The 20,929-nt window shown below is 38.4% G+C and overlaps 1 protein-coding gene across 1 annotated transcript; it reads left to right on the top strand.

Moving 5' to 3' along the window:
- The first annotated feature begins 305 nt into the window (after positions 1–305).
- On the top strand, positions 306–19,482 carry adad1 (adenosine deaminase domain containing 1 (testis-specific)). Its single transcript, XM_005467216.3, has 13 exons — positions 306–425; positions 2,408–2,581; positions 2,742–2,882; positions 3,943–4,113; positions 4,407–4,484; positions 6,420–6,545; positions 7,969–8,092; positions 12,046–12,216; positions 15,224–15,299; positions 15,389–15,545; positions 16,488–16,722; positions 18,300–18,432; positions 18,667–19,482. Exons 2-13 carry the CDS (start codon positions 2,428–2,430, stop codon positions 18,778–18,780), a joined length of 1,680 nt encoding a protein of 559 aa, XP_005467273.1. The 5' UTR covers positions 306–425; positions 2,408–2,427; the 3' UTR covers positions 18,781–19,482.
- The last annotated feature ends 1,447 nt before the right edge of the window (positions 19,483–20,929 follow it).

Here is a 20,929-nt window from a genome sequence, read left to right as displayed (position 1 = left end):
AGTTTGGAATAGTTTTGCTCTATTAGGCCAACCCGACAAATGTGGTATCACAGCCCACGTGTTGGGCATCAACAGAAAGCCCAGGATCTCACATAGAGTGTTTAAATGGTGCAAAGGTCAAAAAATGAACTGCTGTGTCTGCTGGCAGGATAATAATAATAATAATAATAATAATAATAAGTAAAATTATTTTCCAAATTAAATGCCATTAAGTGCCACTTTGTTACCTCAAACATCGATCTTAAGTTACAATGTGTATTAAACCTCCCAAAAACGTAGCACCTAAACTTACAGCTGACGTCATCCTTCATTTTCCACAGCCAATCAACCGTCAACGCCCACATTCCAGCAAGAACGTTCACACGTCCTTGGATGCAAGCTGCCGTTAAACTCGACTGAAGAAGTAGAAGACCACTACGTCCAAGGTTGTCAACACAGGTAAAACGTGTTTGTCCCTTTTGTAGTCACATTTACATATATAATTCAAAACTCAATGTACACAGTATATCAGGTGGGTGAATGTAACGGGCCTAGCGAGTTTTCTTGGCTAGGTTTGTTTTAAAGCGAAGATGTAAAGATTAGCGACTTTGTCCAGAACTGACCTTTTTTTTTCTTTCAAAGCACGCTAGCTAGCTAGTTAAATCTTAAATATTAAAGCGACAGTGACCCTCAAGTTAAGGGCCTTAACCGTTAAGCTATTTTGTTTTTGAACATAAAGAATGTTCTGTTTCTATTGTTAAAGCTAAGCGCTGAAATTATTTTCTAAAGAAAAAAAAAATAGATGTTAGCAATTAGCAAAATTGCATTTTAGCAGTTAGCCTAAGCTTGGCCTATCTATAAATACTTGAGTTGTATTTTGCAAGAAGAAAGAATGGAGCGATTTATTGAAATTTCCAATCCAATCCAACTTTATTTATAAAGCACTTTAAAATAGCCAACACAGGACCAAAGTGCTGTGCAGTAAATAAGTTGAGAACAATAGATGAAACAAAACAGCAAAAATTAAAACACATAATACATAAAGTTACAAAGCCCTATATATTTTTTAAAGTGAAATATGAGCAAACATACATATCTTTAGAGTGTTTAAGGCAACAAATAGAGTTTGTACCACCATTCTGAAAATAAGGACGGTCTGAACTGTATTTGGTAAGATATCTGTGAAGGTTCTCAGTCATCCAGGTCATCGTAGTCAAAGGAGTTTGCAAAGAAAAGCGTCTGGACTTCTTTAAGTTGCTTGAAGACGTTTCACCTCTCATCCGAGAAGCTTCTTCAGTTTTAAGGTCAAATGGCCGAGAGTCCCAGATTTAAACCCAGTGGGAGTATCCCCCCAAAGTCTCCAAAAGTTGAATCTGTTCATCTGGACGTAGCGTTTTGTGGGAGAAACGTCCCCAAAGAGGGACAAAGGACCCCCTGGTGATCCTCTAATCACATGAGCCAAGGTGTGAAAACGGGTGTGGGACCTAATCAGCCAGGGTTTTGGGTGAGCTCACTGTGAAACCTGGGGCCACCTTGTCATGTGAATTCCTGAGGTCAGATGGCCCAGGAACTGACAGTTACAGTCGGTATCAGGTTTTTGCTGGACTTTTTCCTCTTTCTTCTTTTTTTTTTTGTTAAGGACATGATTTTCAGATACTGTACATCTGCTGTAGTTCATCTTTTGGCCTCCACTTGTCTATTTTGGGCATTTTTTTTCATTCCCAGAAGAAAGTATACATCTTGCAAAAAATTGTCAAGTTTGCCATTCCAAGTTTTCAGTTAATAGCTCTTTGGAAATCACCTTATAGGTGTAAAACTATTGTATGGTTGTCAGCTCTTTGAAATTGTCCATAGTTTCAACCAAAACAAAAAGAAACAAACCGTGAGCTTTTGTAACAGGCTGCTGGTAGCAAAGTGCCTAAAGACTGGGCACTTTCTGCATTTCAAACCTTTAAAGCAGGTGTTCAAACTCCAGTCCTCAAGGGCCGGTGTCCTGAACACCACAACACACCTGAATAAAATTAGTAGGTCATTAGCAAGAGTATAGAACTTGACTCCATGGTGAACTGGCAACCCCTAACCCTACTCAAGTCAATGTAAGTGTTTGGAAAAATGTACTTCTAAAAGTACTTTTATTCCACCATGATCATTCACTCATGAGCTGCTGTAACATGAATCAAATGGCTGAATTACCATCTCACCATGCGGTCAAGTTCTATAGAGTCTTGCTACTGACCTACTAATTGTATTTAGGTGTGTTTCAACATGGACACATGGAACAGTTTCAGGACACCAGCCCTCGAGGACATGAGTTTGAGACCCCTGCTTTAAAGGAACCCTTTAAACTTTATTTGTTCAGATAAATGTGGTTAATGAGACATGGCTTTAAGTCAAACAGTTAAGTCTTTAAGTCTTCTCCTCTTTTCAGAACTGGTGAAATTTTGCAGGATGTATCCAACTGGTGGATCATTTCGGGGTTCCAGAGGAACTTGTATTGAACAAATGCTCAAGAAGAATTCGCCACCAACATCAGGACCAACCCGATCACCATCTAACATGAATGTTGGCTTTGACCAGCAAGTGAAAAGCACTTTTAAACCTGGTAGGTTTGAGAAGTTAATCTACTCCAGATACAGCTCCCACAGTGCTCCAGATTATCACTGTGTCAACTCCTTTAAGTTGTGGTTTCTGTTGCAGGCCTCCAAATAGAATCTATATGGGTTTAAAATTTGAATCTGCTTTTTCGTGTTTTCCCTACTAAGGTCATGATGGAAGACCAAAAGTCTCTCCTAAAATACTGATTGAAAGATACAAGAATGGAGAGACGAATGCTATATCGTTGCTCCATCAGCTTGCCCAGACTTTGCAGTTCCATCTGGAAATGAAGGAGACAGTAGCCCCAGGTAAATCTTCCGAGCATGCTGGTGCACATTTAAATACACATCTAAAAGCAAAGCTTTAACAACATCTATGAAGATGTCTTCACATACTCTATTCAGACAACTTTACAATACCATGTTAGAGTGAATTGTTAATATTTGTCATTTTTATGCTTGCCATCTCTACATTGTTTAACTGTGGGATGAAAGCAGTTCCACAGTCCCCCTCCCCAGATTCTTGAGTTTTTGGGTGAGGGGCTGTAGGTTTGATTACAGACACATCCTATCTGGAAGGTCTGTTTGATGTAAGCTTCCTGCCCAGCAGGAGGTCTCTCTCTCTCAAACACACACACACACACACACACACACATATATACATACAGTGCCTCGTCTTTGTAACCAAGGGGGGTTAAGAGGGGAGGTACGTGTTGTAAACTATTGTGTGAACTGTAACAGTTTGTCAATAAATAGCTGCGAGGGAAGCTGCTCTTTGAAGGACTTTGGGCTGGAGACAGGTTAGGAGCGTGAGCTCCAAGAGCTGGTTCTTGACCAAGGGCCTCCCTTGCGCAAGTAATCGATCGAACACTGTTGCCTTGTTTTTCTTTCATGGGAATAAGTCCTGGATACAGCGGGGTCTGAGTTTAGACCCAACATACCACATGGTGTGGTTTATAATGATAGAATACAGCTATGTATTCTATCATTATATAGACCTTAAAACAATGTTTTAAGGTCTTTCAAGTAACAAGTGAACTGGAAATACATTAGAATAATGCAGTTTATTTATGCAGTTTATTTTTTATTTATAATTCAATCACGAGATCAGGCCTGTGCTAGAATCTTTTTACCTTTTGTTATTCACCCCTTTATAAAAAGGAAGAAAAAAAACGGTTGTTCAAAAAATTAAGGTATTGTGCCAGTCAGTCAAGTCATTAGAGGCTGTCATTTCAGACTGGATACAAACTGAAGGCTCATCACAAATTATGACTTATTGTTATGCACAGTGGCTGACAGAGAACATGTCAGCCAGATGTTGGGGTATGATTGTAGTAAAATTCATAATTATTTCCTTTTTTTTTATTAGCCAATACTACGGGGCTTTATTTTGCCTTTTGTGCTGTGATCAATGGAGTGCAGTACAAGACTGGTATAGGGGTAACAAAGAAGGAGGCTCGTCTGAATGCAGCGGAGCTCGCTTTTCAGGATCTGCTGCCCACCCTGGAGAGTCTGAAATCTGCACTTCCTGAAGCATCATGTTAGTATGAAAATGAAGTGTTTGTTCTGCAGACTCTGAGATGCACATATTACTTTTTTACAGTATTTCTGATGTTGGTTGTTGTCATTGTTGTTGTTAATATTGGATATACCATTTAACACAGCTTTTTGCTACATTTAGATTTTTTTAAATTGTAAATTAAGTAAATGTAAGACTGTATTTCAGATGTTCTTCAAGCCCCTCTTACCACCGATTTTTGACAATTAATTTGGCAACATTAAAAATGCACATTTAAACATTTTACATTTCATTCACTTCTTTGCCTGCTTTAGCTTTGGATGTCCCTGCACCCCTGCCAGTAAAAGAGGAGCCCGCCATTTCTGATATCCATGCTCGTAGAGCCATGCTCGGTAATTCTGGATTTTATATTCTTTGACTGACTTGTTACTACCTCTCTGCTTGCATATTTTGTAGTAAATGACACTAACAGTAATATTTTGAACACATCTGTATACATGGCACACAGACCATATTTTATTGTTGATTTGAGACAGCTGCCATTTTATTTTTAAAAGTGCAATAACCTTTTTTTGCCTTTGGCATTCCCATCACATTGGTCTGGCTAAGTGTTGGCTAAGGATGATTATGTTGGATAGAGTTAGGGATATACATTATGACTTAGGATAGGTATAGATATAGTCAGGGCAGTGGTGGTAAGCAATCGTCCGGCCAGCTGGGGCCTTTCTATGTAGAGTTTACATGTTCTCCCCATGTTTGGGGTTCTCTCTGGGTGCTCTGATTCTTCCCACAGTCCAAAGACGTGTGTGTTAGTTTAACTGGCAATTCTTAATTGGACTTAGTGTGTGATTGTGTTTGTGTATGGTTTTCTGCCTCTGTGTGAGCCCTGCAATAGGCTGGCGAGCTGGATTGGGTGTACCCTGCTGATGCATGGATGGATGGATAAAGTCAGTCCATTTATGCGATATCCTTCCTGCCTTACAGATTTTGTGTGCTAACACAACAGCAATGTTTATTTTGAAGGTCAGAGACAAATTTGGTCATATGATTCATTTTACTTATCTAGTCATATCTTGGTTATTTACGTTCTTTGTAATGAGAGCAGGTCCTTTTGAACAAGTCCTTGGTTTCGGTTTGGGAGACAAACACACTGTCTACTTTCACAATTACTTCATGTTTCCCTTTTGATAACACTAATCGTCAGAGCTGGAACATCTGTCCCTGAACGATCCGTCAAGATCTGAATAGATAACCTCTACTTTATTTATCAACAAAGTAAGGAAATTACTGTGACAACAGCCATAAAAGTAAACACAACCTGTGACAAGATAGCTGAAATAAAATATCATAGGTCAATAAAGACATGCAATAGCTTCGTGAGTTAAATATTATACAGAAGGAGTACATTTAAATTGAAAATGGAAAAATAAGCTTAAGAAAGCTAAAGGAAAAAGAAGAGGCTAATAGTCAGGCTAGCTCTGGGGCACACAACCCTGAGCTAGCCTTGCATACGATGAGATTAGATAAGCTATACTTTTTCTTTTTTTCTTTTTTTTTACTACCAAAGTAGGGAAATTAGTGTGTCAAAGTAGTAAACACGACCAATGACAAAATATCATAGGTCGACAAAGAAAATACAAAATGACAAGGCAAAATAGCTCAGTAAGTCAAAATGTACAAACAAAAATTAGTACATCTAAATAAAAATGGAAAAGGTATCTTTAAAAAAGAGTTTTTATTAATATAAATCTGGATATAATAATGAACTTAAGTAAAAATCTAACAATTGAATACAGGCGTTATTGAATGAAGTGGAAAAGATTTTGTATGTCTGTCCTTGTGTTAGCTGAGCTGAAACAGATGGGTTTTAATCAGCTTACCAAGCTAGTCCATCTTATAGTCAGAGAACCTCTCACTGATATGATGATGGCTTGAAAAGACTGTGTTTGTATTCATTAAGCTGCTAAAAGTTCAGGCTACTGGTGGATAAGTACTCAGTGCACTTATATGTATGTCACTGTTGCATTTTATTAACTTTTTTCCTTTCTCTCATAGTTTGTGTTTTGTCCTGTTTGTTGTTTGGAGTCAGTTTATGCTCTTTGCTGAGCCGTGTCCTGTTAGAGGTCTCTTCCTGTTAAAGGGAGTTCTTTCTTCCCTTTGTTATCAAGTGGTTGCTCGGGCAGTATCTAACATTTTAGAGCTTATATGTTAAAATATGAAGAGCCTTGAGATGGCTGTTGTTTGCACTGACACTACATGGACAAACGATGAACTGACAACTGAATCAGTTGAAACCTGTCATTTTCTTTATCTCACCTGTTGTACAGAAAGGAAGGCATTTGTCAATCTTCAGATTCCACATGCTGTCAGGGATCAGCTCACGAAACTGATGAATAGTCACCCAGAGTTCTCCGGATGTGCAGGCACCACGGCAGCATTCATTCTTCAGACTTGTAAGTGAGACCTCAAAGTAAGAACGATAGATGGACACCAGTCTTTTGGTGGAAAAAAGATTTTAGAATGCTTGATTTAAATCTTCATCTTAAATATAGTGACAACAGGGGTTTTTTTGTTCCTTGCAGTGTCAAGTCGTATAAGCAACTGCTGTTATCTAATCTCTAAGATTATAGTACAACAGTACTTTTAGTATAGTTTAGGTTTAACTGCTGGATTTTGCACAAAAACAATTCATTGAAATTCAATAGTTTTGATTTGCTGTATAGTGTACAAATTTCAGAGCCAAAGACACTTCCTGACATCATCCTAGAGAAAAAAGAACTTGACAGGTTAGACAAAAACAGTATTTCTTGAAGAATCTCTTCAGGGGATGATAGGATTTTGTAGGGATCGGGGATAAAACATGTAGTTTATTGTATGGAAATGTTTTTTTTTCTTTAGTGGGAAGACAAATATAGTTCATTTAACTTTTGAACAGTTGTCAGCTGATAGCATTTATTGGGTACTGATAAATTCTTAATTATCTCAAGCTCCTCAGACCGAGGACTTTAAAGAAGAGCTAAATGATATGTAAGAGCATGGAAATTATCAAAATTATCCAACTTGGAATTTCTTCTTTAAGATGACAGAGTAAAAGCCAAAATACCTTTTGAAAGAATTCCAGTGTGTAAAGTAGGCAAAGAGATATCTTCTGTCAGAGTCCTTTGGAAACAGGTACTTTATGCAGATGAGATGTACAGTAAATAACAGCTGTATGTGTGAAGAAAAAAAAAAAATGCAGTGTTTGCTTCAATTAATACTGCTGTCTTTACTCTCCCCTTCAAACTGAAATTTTCAGCTGATTGGTTTAGGTCTGGTCATGTCATGTTATGCTTTAGTGCTGTGTGACAGCCAATGACTGTTTTTATAACGCGGCAGTAACCCAAAACATACCTCAAAATCCAGTTGAACAACTTTAACAATCAATTGGAAAAGAAAAACCTGCTCAGTGAGTGGTTTTTGGCAGGCCTGGAGCACTTTTTAAAAAATTTAATTCCTTATTTAATGGTGAGTCTAACAAAATTCTCTCATGGATACAGATTTTAGTCACCGAAAGTTATGTACCAATGACGTGAGTATGACACGTGAAACTAATGCAAATGGAGAATGTAACAAGGCATTCGGTGGAGGATGATGAAAATTGTCTAACAACTGTGCAAAGACATGTTGGAGTGTAAGGGCTCTGAAAAACTGTAGCTATAGATAGAGCAACAATACTTATGTTAAGGAAACTGCTACAGACATGAGTAAAGTGCTTATATCTACTTATCCTTGTATAGGCCCTCTTATAATAACTTGAATTGTTATAGAATGATATGTTGAGTGACTAGCAGGTAAATATGTTGTATTTACCACTGTTCACACTTTGTCTTTCTCTAGCCAATGAGTATGAAGTGGTTGCTCTTGGGACCGGTAATTTTAATACAAAAGAGAGTATCTCATCGAACGGGAGGATTGTGCATGATTCACACGCAGTCGTCACAGCAAGAAGATCTCTTATGAGGTTTGTTGCAACCATGACCCATATTTTTTTATGTGTCATGTCACGTTATAGCAAATGGTTTTCTCCACTTTATACCATGATGGAAAAATGAAAGCAGTATTTTTTTCCATGCAAATTTGAAACCTGATTTATAAAATACCCATTAGTTATATGTTGTAATGTTATATTATATGCATTACAATATAATATAATATAATATAATCACTCATTACTCATGATATTATGTCGTGGCTGAGTGATGCCAACATTATCAATATCATAATTTGTAACATTTTCTCAACAGTGGTAATTGATTGTTTTAATCCAATAATTATTTTGCACACTGTTTCTCTGAGTCTAATATTTGACAGCTATAGACTCTGGCTAAACACATTTTTCATTTACCTTGTGGTTTTTGTAGATATAAATAGACCTCTAACGGTAATTGTTTGGCTAATGGAGCATACTAAACCAATGATGATTCATCCTAACCTCAGTACAACACAGCAGTTTAAGTGGATACATGTATACGTATGTCTCGTGTTCTTAAAATGTCGTAATGTATAAAGCACTTTGAGAGCTCAGAGTAGAAAAGCGCTATATAAGAGCCAGTCCATTTACCATTTACAATTTATCAATGATGGTTATTTAAACACAAATGCAAGTAAATAATACCTGAGCTAATCTCTTAGCTCACTTCACTTGTCTTACCACTTTTTTGCTGTTTCTAAGCTTATTTATGGGGCGATCGTGGCTCAAGAGTTGGGCGTTCGCCTTGTAATCGGAAGGTTACCGGTTCGAGCCCCGGCTCGGACAGTCTCGGTCGTTGTGTCCTTGGGCAAGACACTTCACCCGTTGCCTACTGGTGGTGGTCAGAGTGCCCGGTGGCGCCAGTGTCCGGCAACCTCGCCTCTGTCAGTGCGCCCCAGGGTGGCTGTGGCTACAACGTAGCTTGCCATCACCAGTGTGTGAATGTGTGTGTGAATGGGTGAATGACTGGATATGTAAAGCGCTTTGGGGCCCTTAGGGACTAGAAAAGCGCTATATAAATACAGGCCATTTACCATTTATTTAAAAAAACAAAGCCCAAAGCTTATACTAGCTTATACTGTTCAGCCAGCAAATCCAGACTACAGTTTTGGTCCCCAACTTACAATGTGCGTGTAGATTGTAGATGATGTTCATTAATCAATCCGTCCGTCCGTCCGTCTTCTTCCACTTGTCTGAGGCCGGGTCGCAGGCTGCAACCTAAGCAGAGAAGCCCAGACCTCCTTCTCCCCACCCACCTCCTCATTCTTGTCTGGAGGAACACCAAGCGTTCCTTGGAGCCAATTTAACCTCTTCAACTGGGTCCTTTTTATGTGGAGGAGTAGCGGCTCTACTCTGAGCCCCTCCTGGATGGCCGAACTCCTCTAAGGGAGAGGCCAGTCACCCGCTAATTTCCATGTCCTAGTCGCTAGTTTTGGACATCCACCCCTACAGCGCCTACTGCAAGTGGTGGGCCTACAGGAAGGTAGGTCCATGTCCCTTTTTCAGGCTGTGCCCAGCCTGGCCCCATGGTCTAAGGCCCGGCCACCAGTTGCTCACCCTCGGGCACCCTCCCCAGGTCTGGCTTCAGGGTGGGGCCCCTGTAACCCCGAGTAAACTCTTCCCTGGGTCTTCTCCTCCTAGGGGTTTTTGAATCACTCTTTGTCTGGTCCCTCACCCAGGACCAATTTGCCATGGGAGACCCCCTGGTAGGTAAGATAACATAGCCCTGACAACATAGCCCCTGGGATCCCTGGGACTTTGTGCCCCAGGGATCCCATGGGCTCCACCACGATAAGGTAGCGATTCATGGAAGGTCATTAATCATCATGTTCATTAATACAATCATAGTATAATCATTACTTTTTTTTTAAGGTTTTATTTGTGTGTCCTGACCTACTTTGGTATAGGCTGATTGCAAATGTTTTCAGTTAATATGTTTTGTCTAGAGATGGCACGATACCACTTTTTTATGTCCGATACCGATATCATAAATTTGGATATCGGCCGATATCGATATGAATCCGATATAGTGTTTTTTAATCAATAAAACAGTTTTTTTAATATCTTGCCGCATTTTGTGTAAGTTCATACTCAAGTTTAAATAAACAACAACACTAAAGCTATTCTGTTATACCTGTATGTTTAAAAAAAAAAAAAAAAAAAAATTACACTGCACCCAAAATATTTCATAGTTCAGCAATACTGATCAATCTAATAAACTTAAACCTACTCCATCCTTCCTATTCTGGTATTTTTAAAGAGTACTTAGCAGAAATATTAAGCAACCTAACTAATAGGGTTGCAAACTACCAGCAAAAAAAATAGGGAACCACCCCCCAACCCCCACCTCATGATGCTTAATCGACGTAATCAACTTTAATTTGATGCAGCGTGAAAAAAAAAAAAAAATGCACAGAAATCAATTATTTTTCAAGAATAATTAAATAGATTCAACATCTTTCTATAGAATTGCAGACTGCACAGATGGTACTTTCCCAAAGGAAAAAGTACTATAGCTTACTAGGGTATATTAGACTTAACAGTTACTATATACAGTAATGGACTTCTATACATTTTACATCAGATTAAAACTTTGGGTGTAAGATTCAGATAATTATTTATTAAAAGCTAGACATTTTAAATGAGAATAATAAAGAAAAGTATGTCTTTGTGCCCTCCTTTTCCCTGTTAATGCCCTATCGGCCCCCCTGGCTAAACTTTGCTAGATCCGCCCCTGCACAGTTACCAGCCATCAGCTACGTAGAAAAGGATCCTGGTCTAGAAAGTAATATTAAATAAATTCTAACAACAGCTTATCAAGGTTAAACGTGCTGCTGTTCTTCAGCCGCTGGTTTCCTCTTTCTGGTGCAAAGAGGGCCAAAAACAAACAGTGAGACGGACTCGCGACAGAAAAGCCGATCAGCTGATCATTGATCAGTTTCATGATTGAAGTAGCAGCAGGAGAGGGAGGGAGAGAGAAGAGGCAGTCGCTCCATATATTGGTTGTTAAGCTTAACGCGCGAATGCTTTACAAACATTCAGAGATGAACTTACACACTTGCTTTACTTCTCTCTGGGATCACTTCCTCGGAGATGAAATGCTGGTTTGGTTGCGAGGCTACAAATACACACAGCCGCTCTATCACGTGAGCACACTGCTGCGACTGCTACGGTTATGAGCCGAGTTATGCCGTGTCGCAAGTTTTGTGAGGTGCTTTTTTGATATTTAATGGGTCGGATTACATTTTTTATTTCTCTCCGATATCCGATCCAGTAATTTACGTCAGTATAGGACCGATACGTAATATCGGATCGGTCCATCTCTAGTTTTGTCCACTAAAATTCTAGTAGACTTTTAATTTGAAATAGTTATGTCTAAATATATCGAGCATAATGACTATATCATGTATAAAGAGCATAATGATAACTGTAACTGGGGGTGTAATATAAAGGGGTTGTTACATCCTGTAGAAATAAAGGCCCAAATATGATATGTTGGAGATTAATGTTTTCTTCAATTACTTATGAATATGTTTCTCATTCAGACACGTTTTGTTTGTTTTTTTGCAACTTGCATGGATATAATCATGCTTTCTTTAAAGAGTAAAGAGTTTAAAGTGTATCTTTCATATGAATCAAGTAATGGTTTGTATTCCTAGACTTTACTTTAGGAGCTTTTCTGATAATGTGGTAATGTGCAAATGTGTCTGACAATGGCTGGCTTTAATTCCTGATTAAATGTTAAGATGCTTGTGTATTTCTTTGTCTTTTGGAGACCTTAAAGTAAGTTAACTGCAGCAAACCTCACATTGTGCTCGAATGGGCCAGTATAGTAGCTTTTACTTCAAGATTTAGTGATATTGCAGATTTTCACTTTTAAAAAATGTTACTACATAGATCTATGACCACTTTGCACAGAATAAGTAATATCTCCTTGTTGGCAGGTTCCTGTACCGGCACCTGCTGATGTTTTTCAGCAAAAATGCAAGTCTCACTGAGAAGTCAATCTTCCAGCAAAGCAGCAGCAGCAGCTTCCTCAGCCTGAAGAGTGGTGTAACTCTTCACCTCTATGTCAACCAACTGCCAAAGGGTGCTGCTCAGATCCCTTCCAAACTGTGAGTGCTTATCAGCTTCACCCCATAGAAGTTCATTTCCTTTAACGCCTCTTCTCTCTCGCTTTTGAAAACAGGTGAACAAAAATATGTTACCTACATTGTAGCAGATATTTTTGCTTCTTACCCATCTTATAACATCATTGTAGTAATGACTGAAATGCACAGCATGAACCTGAAATGGTTTAATATTGGCTTACTCATCTCACTCAGTTTAGGAATTTACTCATACTCAGTTTAATATAGGAAATAGAGCAATACATAATGACACTGTGTCAGGTGCAGTGCTTTTCCAGCCAGAGGCTGCAGTTATGTCATATTTAACCTGGTTCTCATAATAGCAGTGATTTAATAGACTGAAGTAGGAACATATAAGGCCCAAGTCTAATGGCTGTATGAAAATCTCATACTAAAAGATTTGTTATACTTAGGAGGCAGAGTTTAGTTTTGAAACATGACTAAAAAAAAATAAAGGTTATTATATATAGCATTGTTTTGATGATGTACATAAGAATCTGTTCACATGAACCATTTCTGAAAACTCCAGCCAAGAGCTGATTTTTATAAATCTTAAATCGGAGGTGTCCAACTCCAGGCCTCAAGGACTGGTGTTCTGTAGGTTTTAGATATCATGCTGGGTCTATACACCTGAATCAAATGATTAGTTTATTACCAGGCCCCTGGAGAACTTCAAGACATGTTGAGAAGGTAATTTAGCCATTTAAATCAGCTGTGTTGGATTAAGGACATATTTAAATACTCCAGGACACCCTCTCTTGAGGCCTGGAGTTGGAGACCTCTGTCTTAAATGGTTATAGAGTAATAATACAGTTTGATCAGTCCACGGGTGAAAATTATATTAAAAGAGGTTAAAAAAAAAAACCAATCACGTCAAATCAAGTTTTTGCTCTTGTCACCCTAAATTTATCGCTTCTTGATGTATTACCATTTGTTTTTCTGTAATGTGGATGAATGGAGACAAATGTTAGTGGGTAGTGCGCTTGCTGTAAACATATCCTCACCGATTGTACTCCCCTACCATCCTCTTGTGCTTTTTCATAAATGTAGGTGGTCTGTGGTTCTGGGTTTTTAAAACCCCCGAATACCAGAATCTTTACGTGCACGTGCACTGTCCCGGTAAACTGTCAGAAAACAAGACTTGGATCTATTTCTTCAACAGTGCTGAGCAGAAAATACTAAAAAAGGCATAAACTTTAATAGTTGACTGAGTGTTTCTAATTAAAGCACATTAACATGCATCTGTATGAGGTTGGATGATGATCATATCCCAGTTTTTTTTTATCACTTTATGCTATTGACAGTGCAGTTGGCAGCAGATTGATGCAGCAAAAGCAGTACAGCTCTGAGACATGTATGCTTAGCTCAAAGTCTAGCACACATTTTCCACTAAAATACCTGAAACTCACTTCGTGTTACCACATTCGATTGAACCTCCCACATGTTTATGCCTCTCCACCCACCAAAACGCCAAACAAAGATGAGCAAAGCAAATTTCAAGATCGGGGGTGCTTTTCATTATGGTAACATGTCTTCTCACTTTCCTCACTCACTCTCATTCTTGCTTCTTAGTTTACACTGGCAAAATGATAAAAGAGAGAAATGTGAAGCTGACATACCTTGATTTCATATCATATAATGAAAAATCAGTTTTAAACAATCTAGTCTTTAAGTGATGACGTGAAGAATTCTGCTTCTGGGCCCAAACTACTCCGCGTTTAATAAGGCTTTTGTGTTTTTTACATGTTTTAATGCTTTGTATCTTTTTCTATTTAATCTCAACAAGCCCCTAAAAACAGTCGGTGATCACTGTCGGCCTATCTCGGTTTTTATTACCGCTAATCATTTTAAAGCTCAGTTTATAAAACCTTACGATGTAACTACAGCCCAGCCCATGCAGCAGTATATTAATAACTAACCTCATATTACGGATGGATTATCTCAGTTGTTCTCAGTTGTTCACTGCAGTTCGATCCGTTTACAGCATCCTGACATGCGATTGCATTTGTCCGGAGCCTTTGGGAACCATCACATTAACTTTTATTGAGTGGTAAAAAAGTTAGCATTCAACCTCCAGCTTCACTGTTTATGTTATGCTACCATAGCTGTGTCGCTAGTGATCATGTAGCACATCATTAAATACCAGCTAGGCAAACTTCAGTAACTGTACAAATGTCACTGCTGTTTACATTCCTGTCTTCTTTTACGTCGGAAATGATAGCAGAGCTGTATGTCTTAATTTGTTTCAGAAATCCCTCAGTCAGAACATGATATATTATATTTAGATGGAAACTAGCGAGCTAACTTCCTGCTAACTTCTAACTCCGTTAAATTTCATAAATTTGGTTTTCATGGATGCCTGGATGTTAAACTTAATTGTTATACCTGGTAGAGCAGCATTGTTGATCATTTTATTACAGATGAAAGGATTTAGACAGTTTTTAACTCTCAGTGATGCCACAGTGATCGTGTGACTTAGGGACCTGCAGCGGAGTTTGGGCCCACGCACGGCTAATGACGTCAGACTTAAAGACCGGATATTAGTTACTTGTGAGATAAACGGATGTCTTCAAGTCACAACAATTTACCTCATTTTAAGTGCCATTTTTCTTTTTCTTTTTTTTTGTGGAAGTAAGAAATCGGAATCTCCTTCATATATAGTGAGGATGAATGACTTCCTAGTTGAGAGAGAAGAGACGACACTAGGAAGCATAGGTTGGCATAACAAAAGGCACCCAAGATATTACTAGAGTGTGGGTGTGCAGCTTGCATTGGTTTTTGGAATGTGGCTGAAACGTGGCCCATGAAGAACCTGATGTCAGCTATCTGTTAGTGATATTGGTTAAGAGTTAAACTAATTAGAACTTCAGTTTAAGCAGTTTGGGTTATTGAAGTTTGAATAATATCTCTGAAGATATATCTCTAAATAGTATCTCTAAAGATATTATTCAAGGTCAGAAATATTTTTCTCACCTTTCTGCTTAATTTGCAGGCGCCTGAACCCACTCTCCATGTCAGCATGGCAAGTTAACAACGAGATCAGCCTACACCTGTCTGTGGAGGGCAAGGTGTTGTTTAATTTCTTTTATGTGCTGAACACCTAAATGATTCACCTGTATGTGTGTTGATGCATACGTATAAATACTTTCTTTTAAAGGTGTTCTCGGTTTTCTCGTCACTCCTTGATCACTCTAACTCCAAAGTTGTCAGCATGTCCACAACAGACAAGATCACTCAGTGGCAGGTCCTTGGATACCAGGGAGCCTTGCTTAGCCACTTTATCGAGCCCATCTATGTCCACAGCATCCTCATAGGCAAGTAATAAAATCAGTCATGCTCCTTAAGGGTAGTTGGGAATCACCCTGTGTTTGTTACCTTTTCCAAAATCTGACGAGGTAGTAATGAGAGACCCTGTTTTTTTTTGTTTTCTTACTTTTTTTAAAAATCATTATTCAAAAGTGCATCACCACCAAGTCCAAATACACCAGTAGAAACACTCCACGTTGGTATTGGGTTAGACAGTCTGGGTGAATGCTAGACGTCTTCATTTGTGCTGGTAATAGTGATATGAACACAGTTCCTGTGCTTTTGTTATTTCACAGTGTTTTTACAAAGCACTAGTCTCCCACACAGTCCCAATTTAAAAATGGAATAGAGCAAGCATCTTAAAGATTCATTTCATTTTATTTCATTTTAGGGCTTGGAGGAGTCTATTAGGGTGTACTTCACATCATAAAAAGATAGGTCAGGTTGTTTTTCCAAGATAGATCTTAGTGTAGTACCTACTGTCATTTAAAAATATCTGGCAAAGAAACAAACTGATGGCTCTACATTTCTTAAAATTCCTTCTGTAACTTTGTGTAACCGTACATAAGATGTTCAATGTATGCACCTGCTTTTAGGCAGGTGAAAAACAGTTGACAAATTCCCCAACTTTAAAATAATCTCCTTTTGACAATATATCATTATGTCACAGTAGTGTATCCTCAAGTTTCCAAGTTATTTTTACAAAGGTAAAGTAATAATTTTCTTCCTTCCTCTCCTTTTTCATAATTATAATGACTTTGACCACATTGATTCAGTCTGTAAGGGATGGGGAAACTCCAAAATGAGTTGTACTCTATATTTGCAGCAAACAAAGTCAAACACCTTCACAATTGCAAGTTGCAGCAAGATTAGTCATAAAAAAATGATACCAGAAACTGAAGGAAACTATATATGATTCTGTGTCTTGTAACTTTAAATCAACCTTGCAGGTGACTCTGACTGTAGTGAAATTCGTGGCATGGAGATGTCTGTCAGCCAGCGTGTAGAGGGCATCACCTCCAACCTGCCCATGTTCTATTGCATGATGAGGCCTCACATTAGCCTGGTGCCATCTGTGGCTTCCAGCCGTGCAGGCGGTAACCAGCTGACCTACGGTATCAACTGGAGCGAGGGAGACAGCTCCCTGGAGGTTGTGGATGGTCTGGAGGGCAAGACCATAGAGGAGTAAGAATCACTGTATAGGAAGTTTGGAGAATTGAGGGGTTTTGGGGTTTAATACTTATTTAGATATGCTTTATCTTACTTCATTTTAAAAGTATAACTATCTTAAAATAATACACTACCAGTCAAAAGTTTGGACACACCTTCTCATTTAATGGTTTTTATTCATTTGTGCTACTTTCTAGATTGTAGATGTAGACATCAAATATATGAAGCAAGATATATGGAATTATGTAGTACAGAAAGAAATCATGAATAACTCTGTATATCTTATGTTTTAGATTACTGAAAGGTTTCTTCCTGTTAAAAGGGAGTTTTTCCTTCCCACTGTCGCCAAAGTGCTTGCTCATAGGGGGTCATATGATATGATTGTTGGGGTTTTCTCTGTATTTATTATTGTGTGATCTATTGTACAATATAAAGCGCCTTGAGGCGACTTTTGTTGTGATTTGGCGCTATATAAATAAAATTGAATTGAATTGAAAAAGTAGCCACCCTTTGCTTTGTTGCCAGTGCTGCAAACCCTTGGCCTTCTCTCAATGAGCTTCATGATGTGGTCACCTGAAATAGTTTTCACTTTGCAAGTTTGCCTTGTCAGGGTTAATTTATGTACTTTCTTTTGAAAGTACACAAATTAACCCTGTCAGCAATTCAAAAGTCTGATGGCTTGTGGGTAGAAACTGTCTCTGTTTCTGGTAGTGTGGTTCTGGATGCTCCTGAACCGCCTGCCAGACGGCAGGAGTGTGAAAAGTCTGTGGCTGGGATCGGAGAGGATTTGCTGCATCTTCCTCATGCCATGCTGTCGGTAGAGATCCTGCATGGCTGGCAGTTCAGTCCTGGTGATGCGCTGTGCTGATCTCACCACCCTCTCCAGAGCTTTGCGGTCCAGAGCATTACAGCTGCCGTAACAGGTGGTGATGCAGCCAGTCAGAATACTGTAGAGGAGATAAAGTCAGAGATAGAAACGACAAGGAGCAGGTGCATCTAGTACACGTAGATGTGCCGCAAAAACCCACAGAGCTCAGCAGCCAGCGCAACAAATTCTGGATCCTTCGCTCTTAGTTAGCAGTTAGAATTAGCAGCGCATGCTGCGTCCACTGTGAGAGGTCCTTTATGCTGCGCTCTGTGCCTCACAGCAATGGTCCCGGGTCAACCCTAACTTTGTGTTAAACTAATCCTAAAGTAATAATGGTATTTGTAACCACTGATATACCACAACTTTATTCTTTCAGTGTTCAGTTGTAGTTTTAATGCCTTCAGTGAGAATCTACAATGTAAATAGTCATGAAAATAAAGAAAAACCATTAAAGGAGAACGTGTGTCCAAACCTTTGACTGGTGGTGTATACCCTAAATAATATACGAGAAATGACTAATGGAAAGGTCATCGATTATTTTAAGGTTTTTACTAGACCGCTTGGAAATGTAATTAACAGGTTACCAGATAAATTGAGAACTATAGGCAGTATCATTTTGACACAACTTTGTAAGCATTTTGTACATCTGCAGTCTTTCAGGCTGTGTTAGAATTTCATAACTAGAGTTTCATACTGATTACTTATTTATTTATTTGGTGTGTAGCTCTCCCTTTAAGAGTGGATCTGCCCTAGCGAGCCGTCTGTGCAAAGCAGCGATGATGCACCGCTTCAGGTTGGTGGCCAAAGAGGCTCAGAGGACGGACCTGCTGGCCACAAGTACCTACAGAGAAGCAAAGGTAAAATCAGCACCTTCTGCGTAATCTGAAACTTTATTTTAGCATTAATGTAAACTTCTGTACACTGATCCAACTGAAAGCAAATGCTGTTAAACTCATGTTAAAATAACCACCACACAAGCTTATTATATGTTCTGCTTTTTTTAAATGACCGTTTCCTGACTTGCTGAAATTTTGTTTTAAAAAGAACCCCAAGTTGTTATTCATACTATATATTTTTTTGGGTCACTGAAGATGATGGCGAAGCCATACCAGGAAGCCAAGAATGTACTGCGGGCGTACCTGTTGCAGAAGGGCTTTGGTTCCTGGCAAGACAAGGTTTTGGTTAGTGATAACTTCAGCATGTGAATAATGTTACAACATTAAAGAAGAATGTTGATCAATAATCAGTTGTGTTCAAAATGTTCAGCCTACTTTTCATTTGCACCACTTGCTGCATGTTGGTTTCAGAATTTGTTTTTCAAAATACATTTAAAGATTTGTTGAAAATAATTTGAAGCACCCAACATATAATATTGCACCACAACTGGTCTTTAGTTTTGCTTCTTTCAGTTAATACATATACTGTATATTAAGTACATTCTTTCTTTATTTGCACTGGTTCATATACTGTATCTTTTGTGATGGAAATGGCCATAGAGCTTAGGACAGAAAAAATAAAAGTATGTCAACCAAAGCTCATATCCATTTATTTTGCCACTTGTGGGGTTTTTTTTATGGTGGATTTTTTCTTTTTCTTTCTTTCTTACTTTTTTTTTTTTTATTTCTGGTTGTGAATTGGGCACGGAATAGCTGAATAGACGGTGTTATTGACCACAAAGCCAGTTTTGTAAGGGCAACCACCAGCCACAATGTCTACCCTTACTGTGGGACATGATGGGTGCACATAGGGCTAAAGAGTGATATCAGACATGCATGGTTTTGGTAGTTCTGATGTATGACTAAAACCTCAGATTGCTTGGCTCTCATGTGTTTGTGCTAAGCAATCAAGCCGCTTTAAAGGAAAGATGTACATTTGATTCATAACATAATAAAATGATAGTAAATGGACTGGTTCTTATATAGTGCTTTATTACTCGAGCACTCAAAGTAAAAGTAATTTTCAGCTTCTTTTTTTTTCATAATTGTTGAAATTCAGAATCATTACTGTGGTGCATGTTGGATAGCTCTTTATTTAATTATTTATAAAAACACACCAAGCTTTCACTAAGACTTTAGAGCAAAGTTCAAGATAAACCTAGTAAGTGATTTGTCGTCATAACCAAATATTAAATATATAAGGTTGTGGATATATAGCGACACATAGCAATATAATGGGCAAATATTGGCCACTTAGACAAATTTTGATAATTAGATATATAAACTCATTAAATACAGCTTTTCAAGTAGATCATACTTGTTAGAGAGAAGGGTTTTTTTGGGTCAGTCTTATTGGCTCAACTTCTCCGTCTGCACTGCTCCCATGTGGAGTACCACAAGGTTCTATTCTGGGTCCGATTCATTTCATTTTTATATTTAGTTCTTCTTGGATCAATCCCGAAAAGATATGGCATCTCATCCACTTCTACGCTGATGATTCCCAAATCTTGCCCCGGAAAGGAAATGATGGCAACTCATTAAGTCTTATTGTAATTTGAAGACATTAAAGGCTGAATGGCTTTAATGTTTCTAAACTTTGTTGAGAGATGTCTGGTGATCAGCTACTTCTCCATGTTCCAAAGATCAAACTTAAGAACAGGGGCGATCTAGTAAAATATAACCTAATCTATGGAACAGGTTGCGTCCCCATATTAGGCTGACCCTTACTTTGCAGATATGTAAAGTACACAGTGTCTACTGGCAGCAGGAATAATGCACCATATCACAAAGCACAGATCATCTCAAACTGATTTCTTGAACAGGAAACTGAGTTCATCATACTTATCCTCTACAGATATTAGATCTCAATCCAGAAGAGCACCGTTTTGGTAGAATGGGAGATTCACACCTTGGATGTGCAGCTGACAAGCCTGCAGCAACTTTGTGTGCACATAGCATTTGTTAAAATGAACATTTATGGGCAAATTCTCAAACCCCTATATGTTATTATAACAGCAGTAAATGACTACACCTGCTTCAGAGAGTTGTACATTAAAAGTTACACATTCACCATGCTACGAATAGGTGGTGTTTGCATTTCTTATAAAGTTTTCTCATAATTCTTATAAAGTAGTGCATTGCCTAGGTTTTAAAAGAGCAAATGACTGGTCCAACATCCTGCACCATTCATATTTCTTAACATAAAGTGCCAACTTCCTAGTTTGCTTCATCAAGAGAGGCATGACTGATTTTGTGTTACAATTTTAAATAAGCTGCTGCAAGCTGCTGCAAGTGGCTGGTTTATTTAAACAGGTTTAAAATGAGATTGCATTTAAAGCACTGTATTAAAAACTGTATTGTGCAGACTCAGGTTGTTTGTTACCAGATTCTGGTAAGCTGACCCCCTATGTTGATAAAC

The sequence above is a fragment of the Oreochromis niloticus genome, linkage group LG2 (assembly GCF_001858045.2).
Source record: "Oreochromis niloticus isolate F11D_XX linkage group LG2, O_niloticus_UMD_NMBU, whole genome shotgun sequence".
Classification (NCBI taxonomy): domain Eukaryota; kingdom Metazoa; phylum Chordata; class Actinopteri; order Cichliformes; family Cichlidae; genus Oreochromis; species Oreochromis niloticus.
This window is presented reverse-complemented; position numbering and strand designations above follow the sequence as displayed.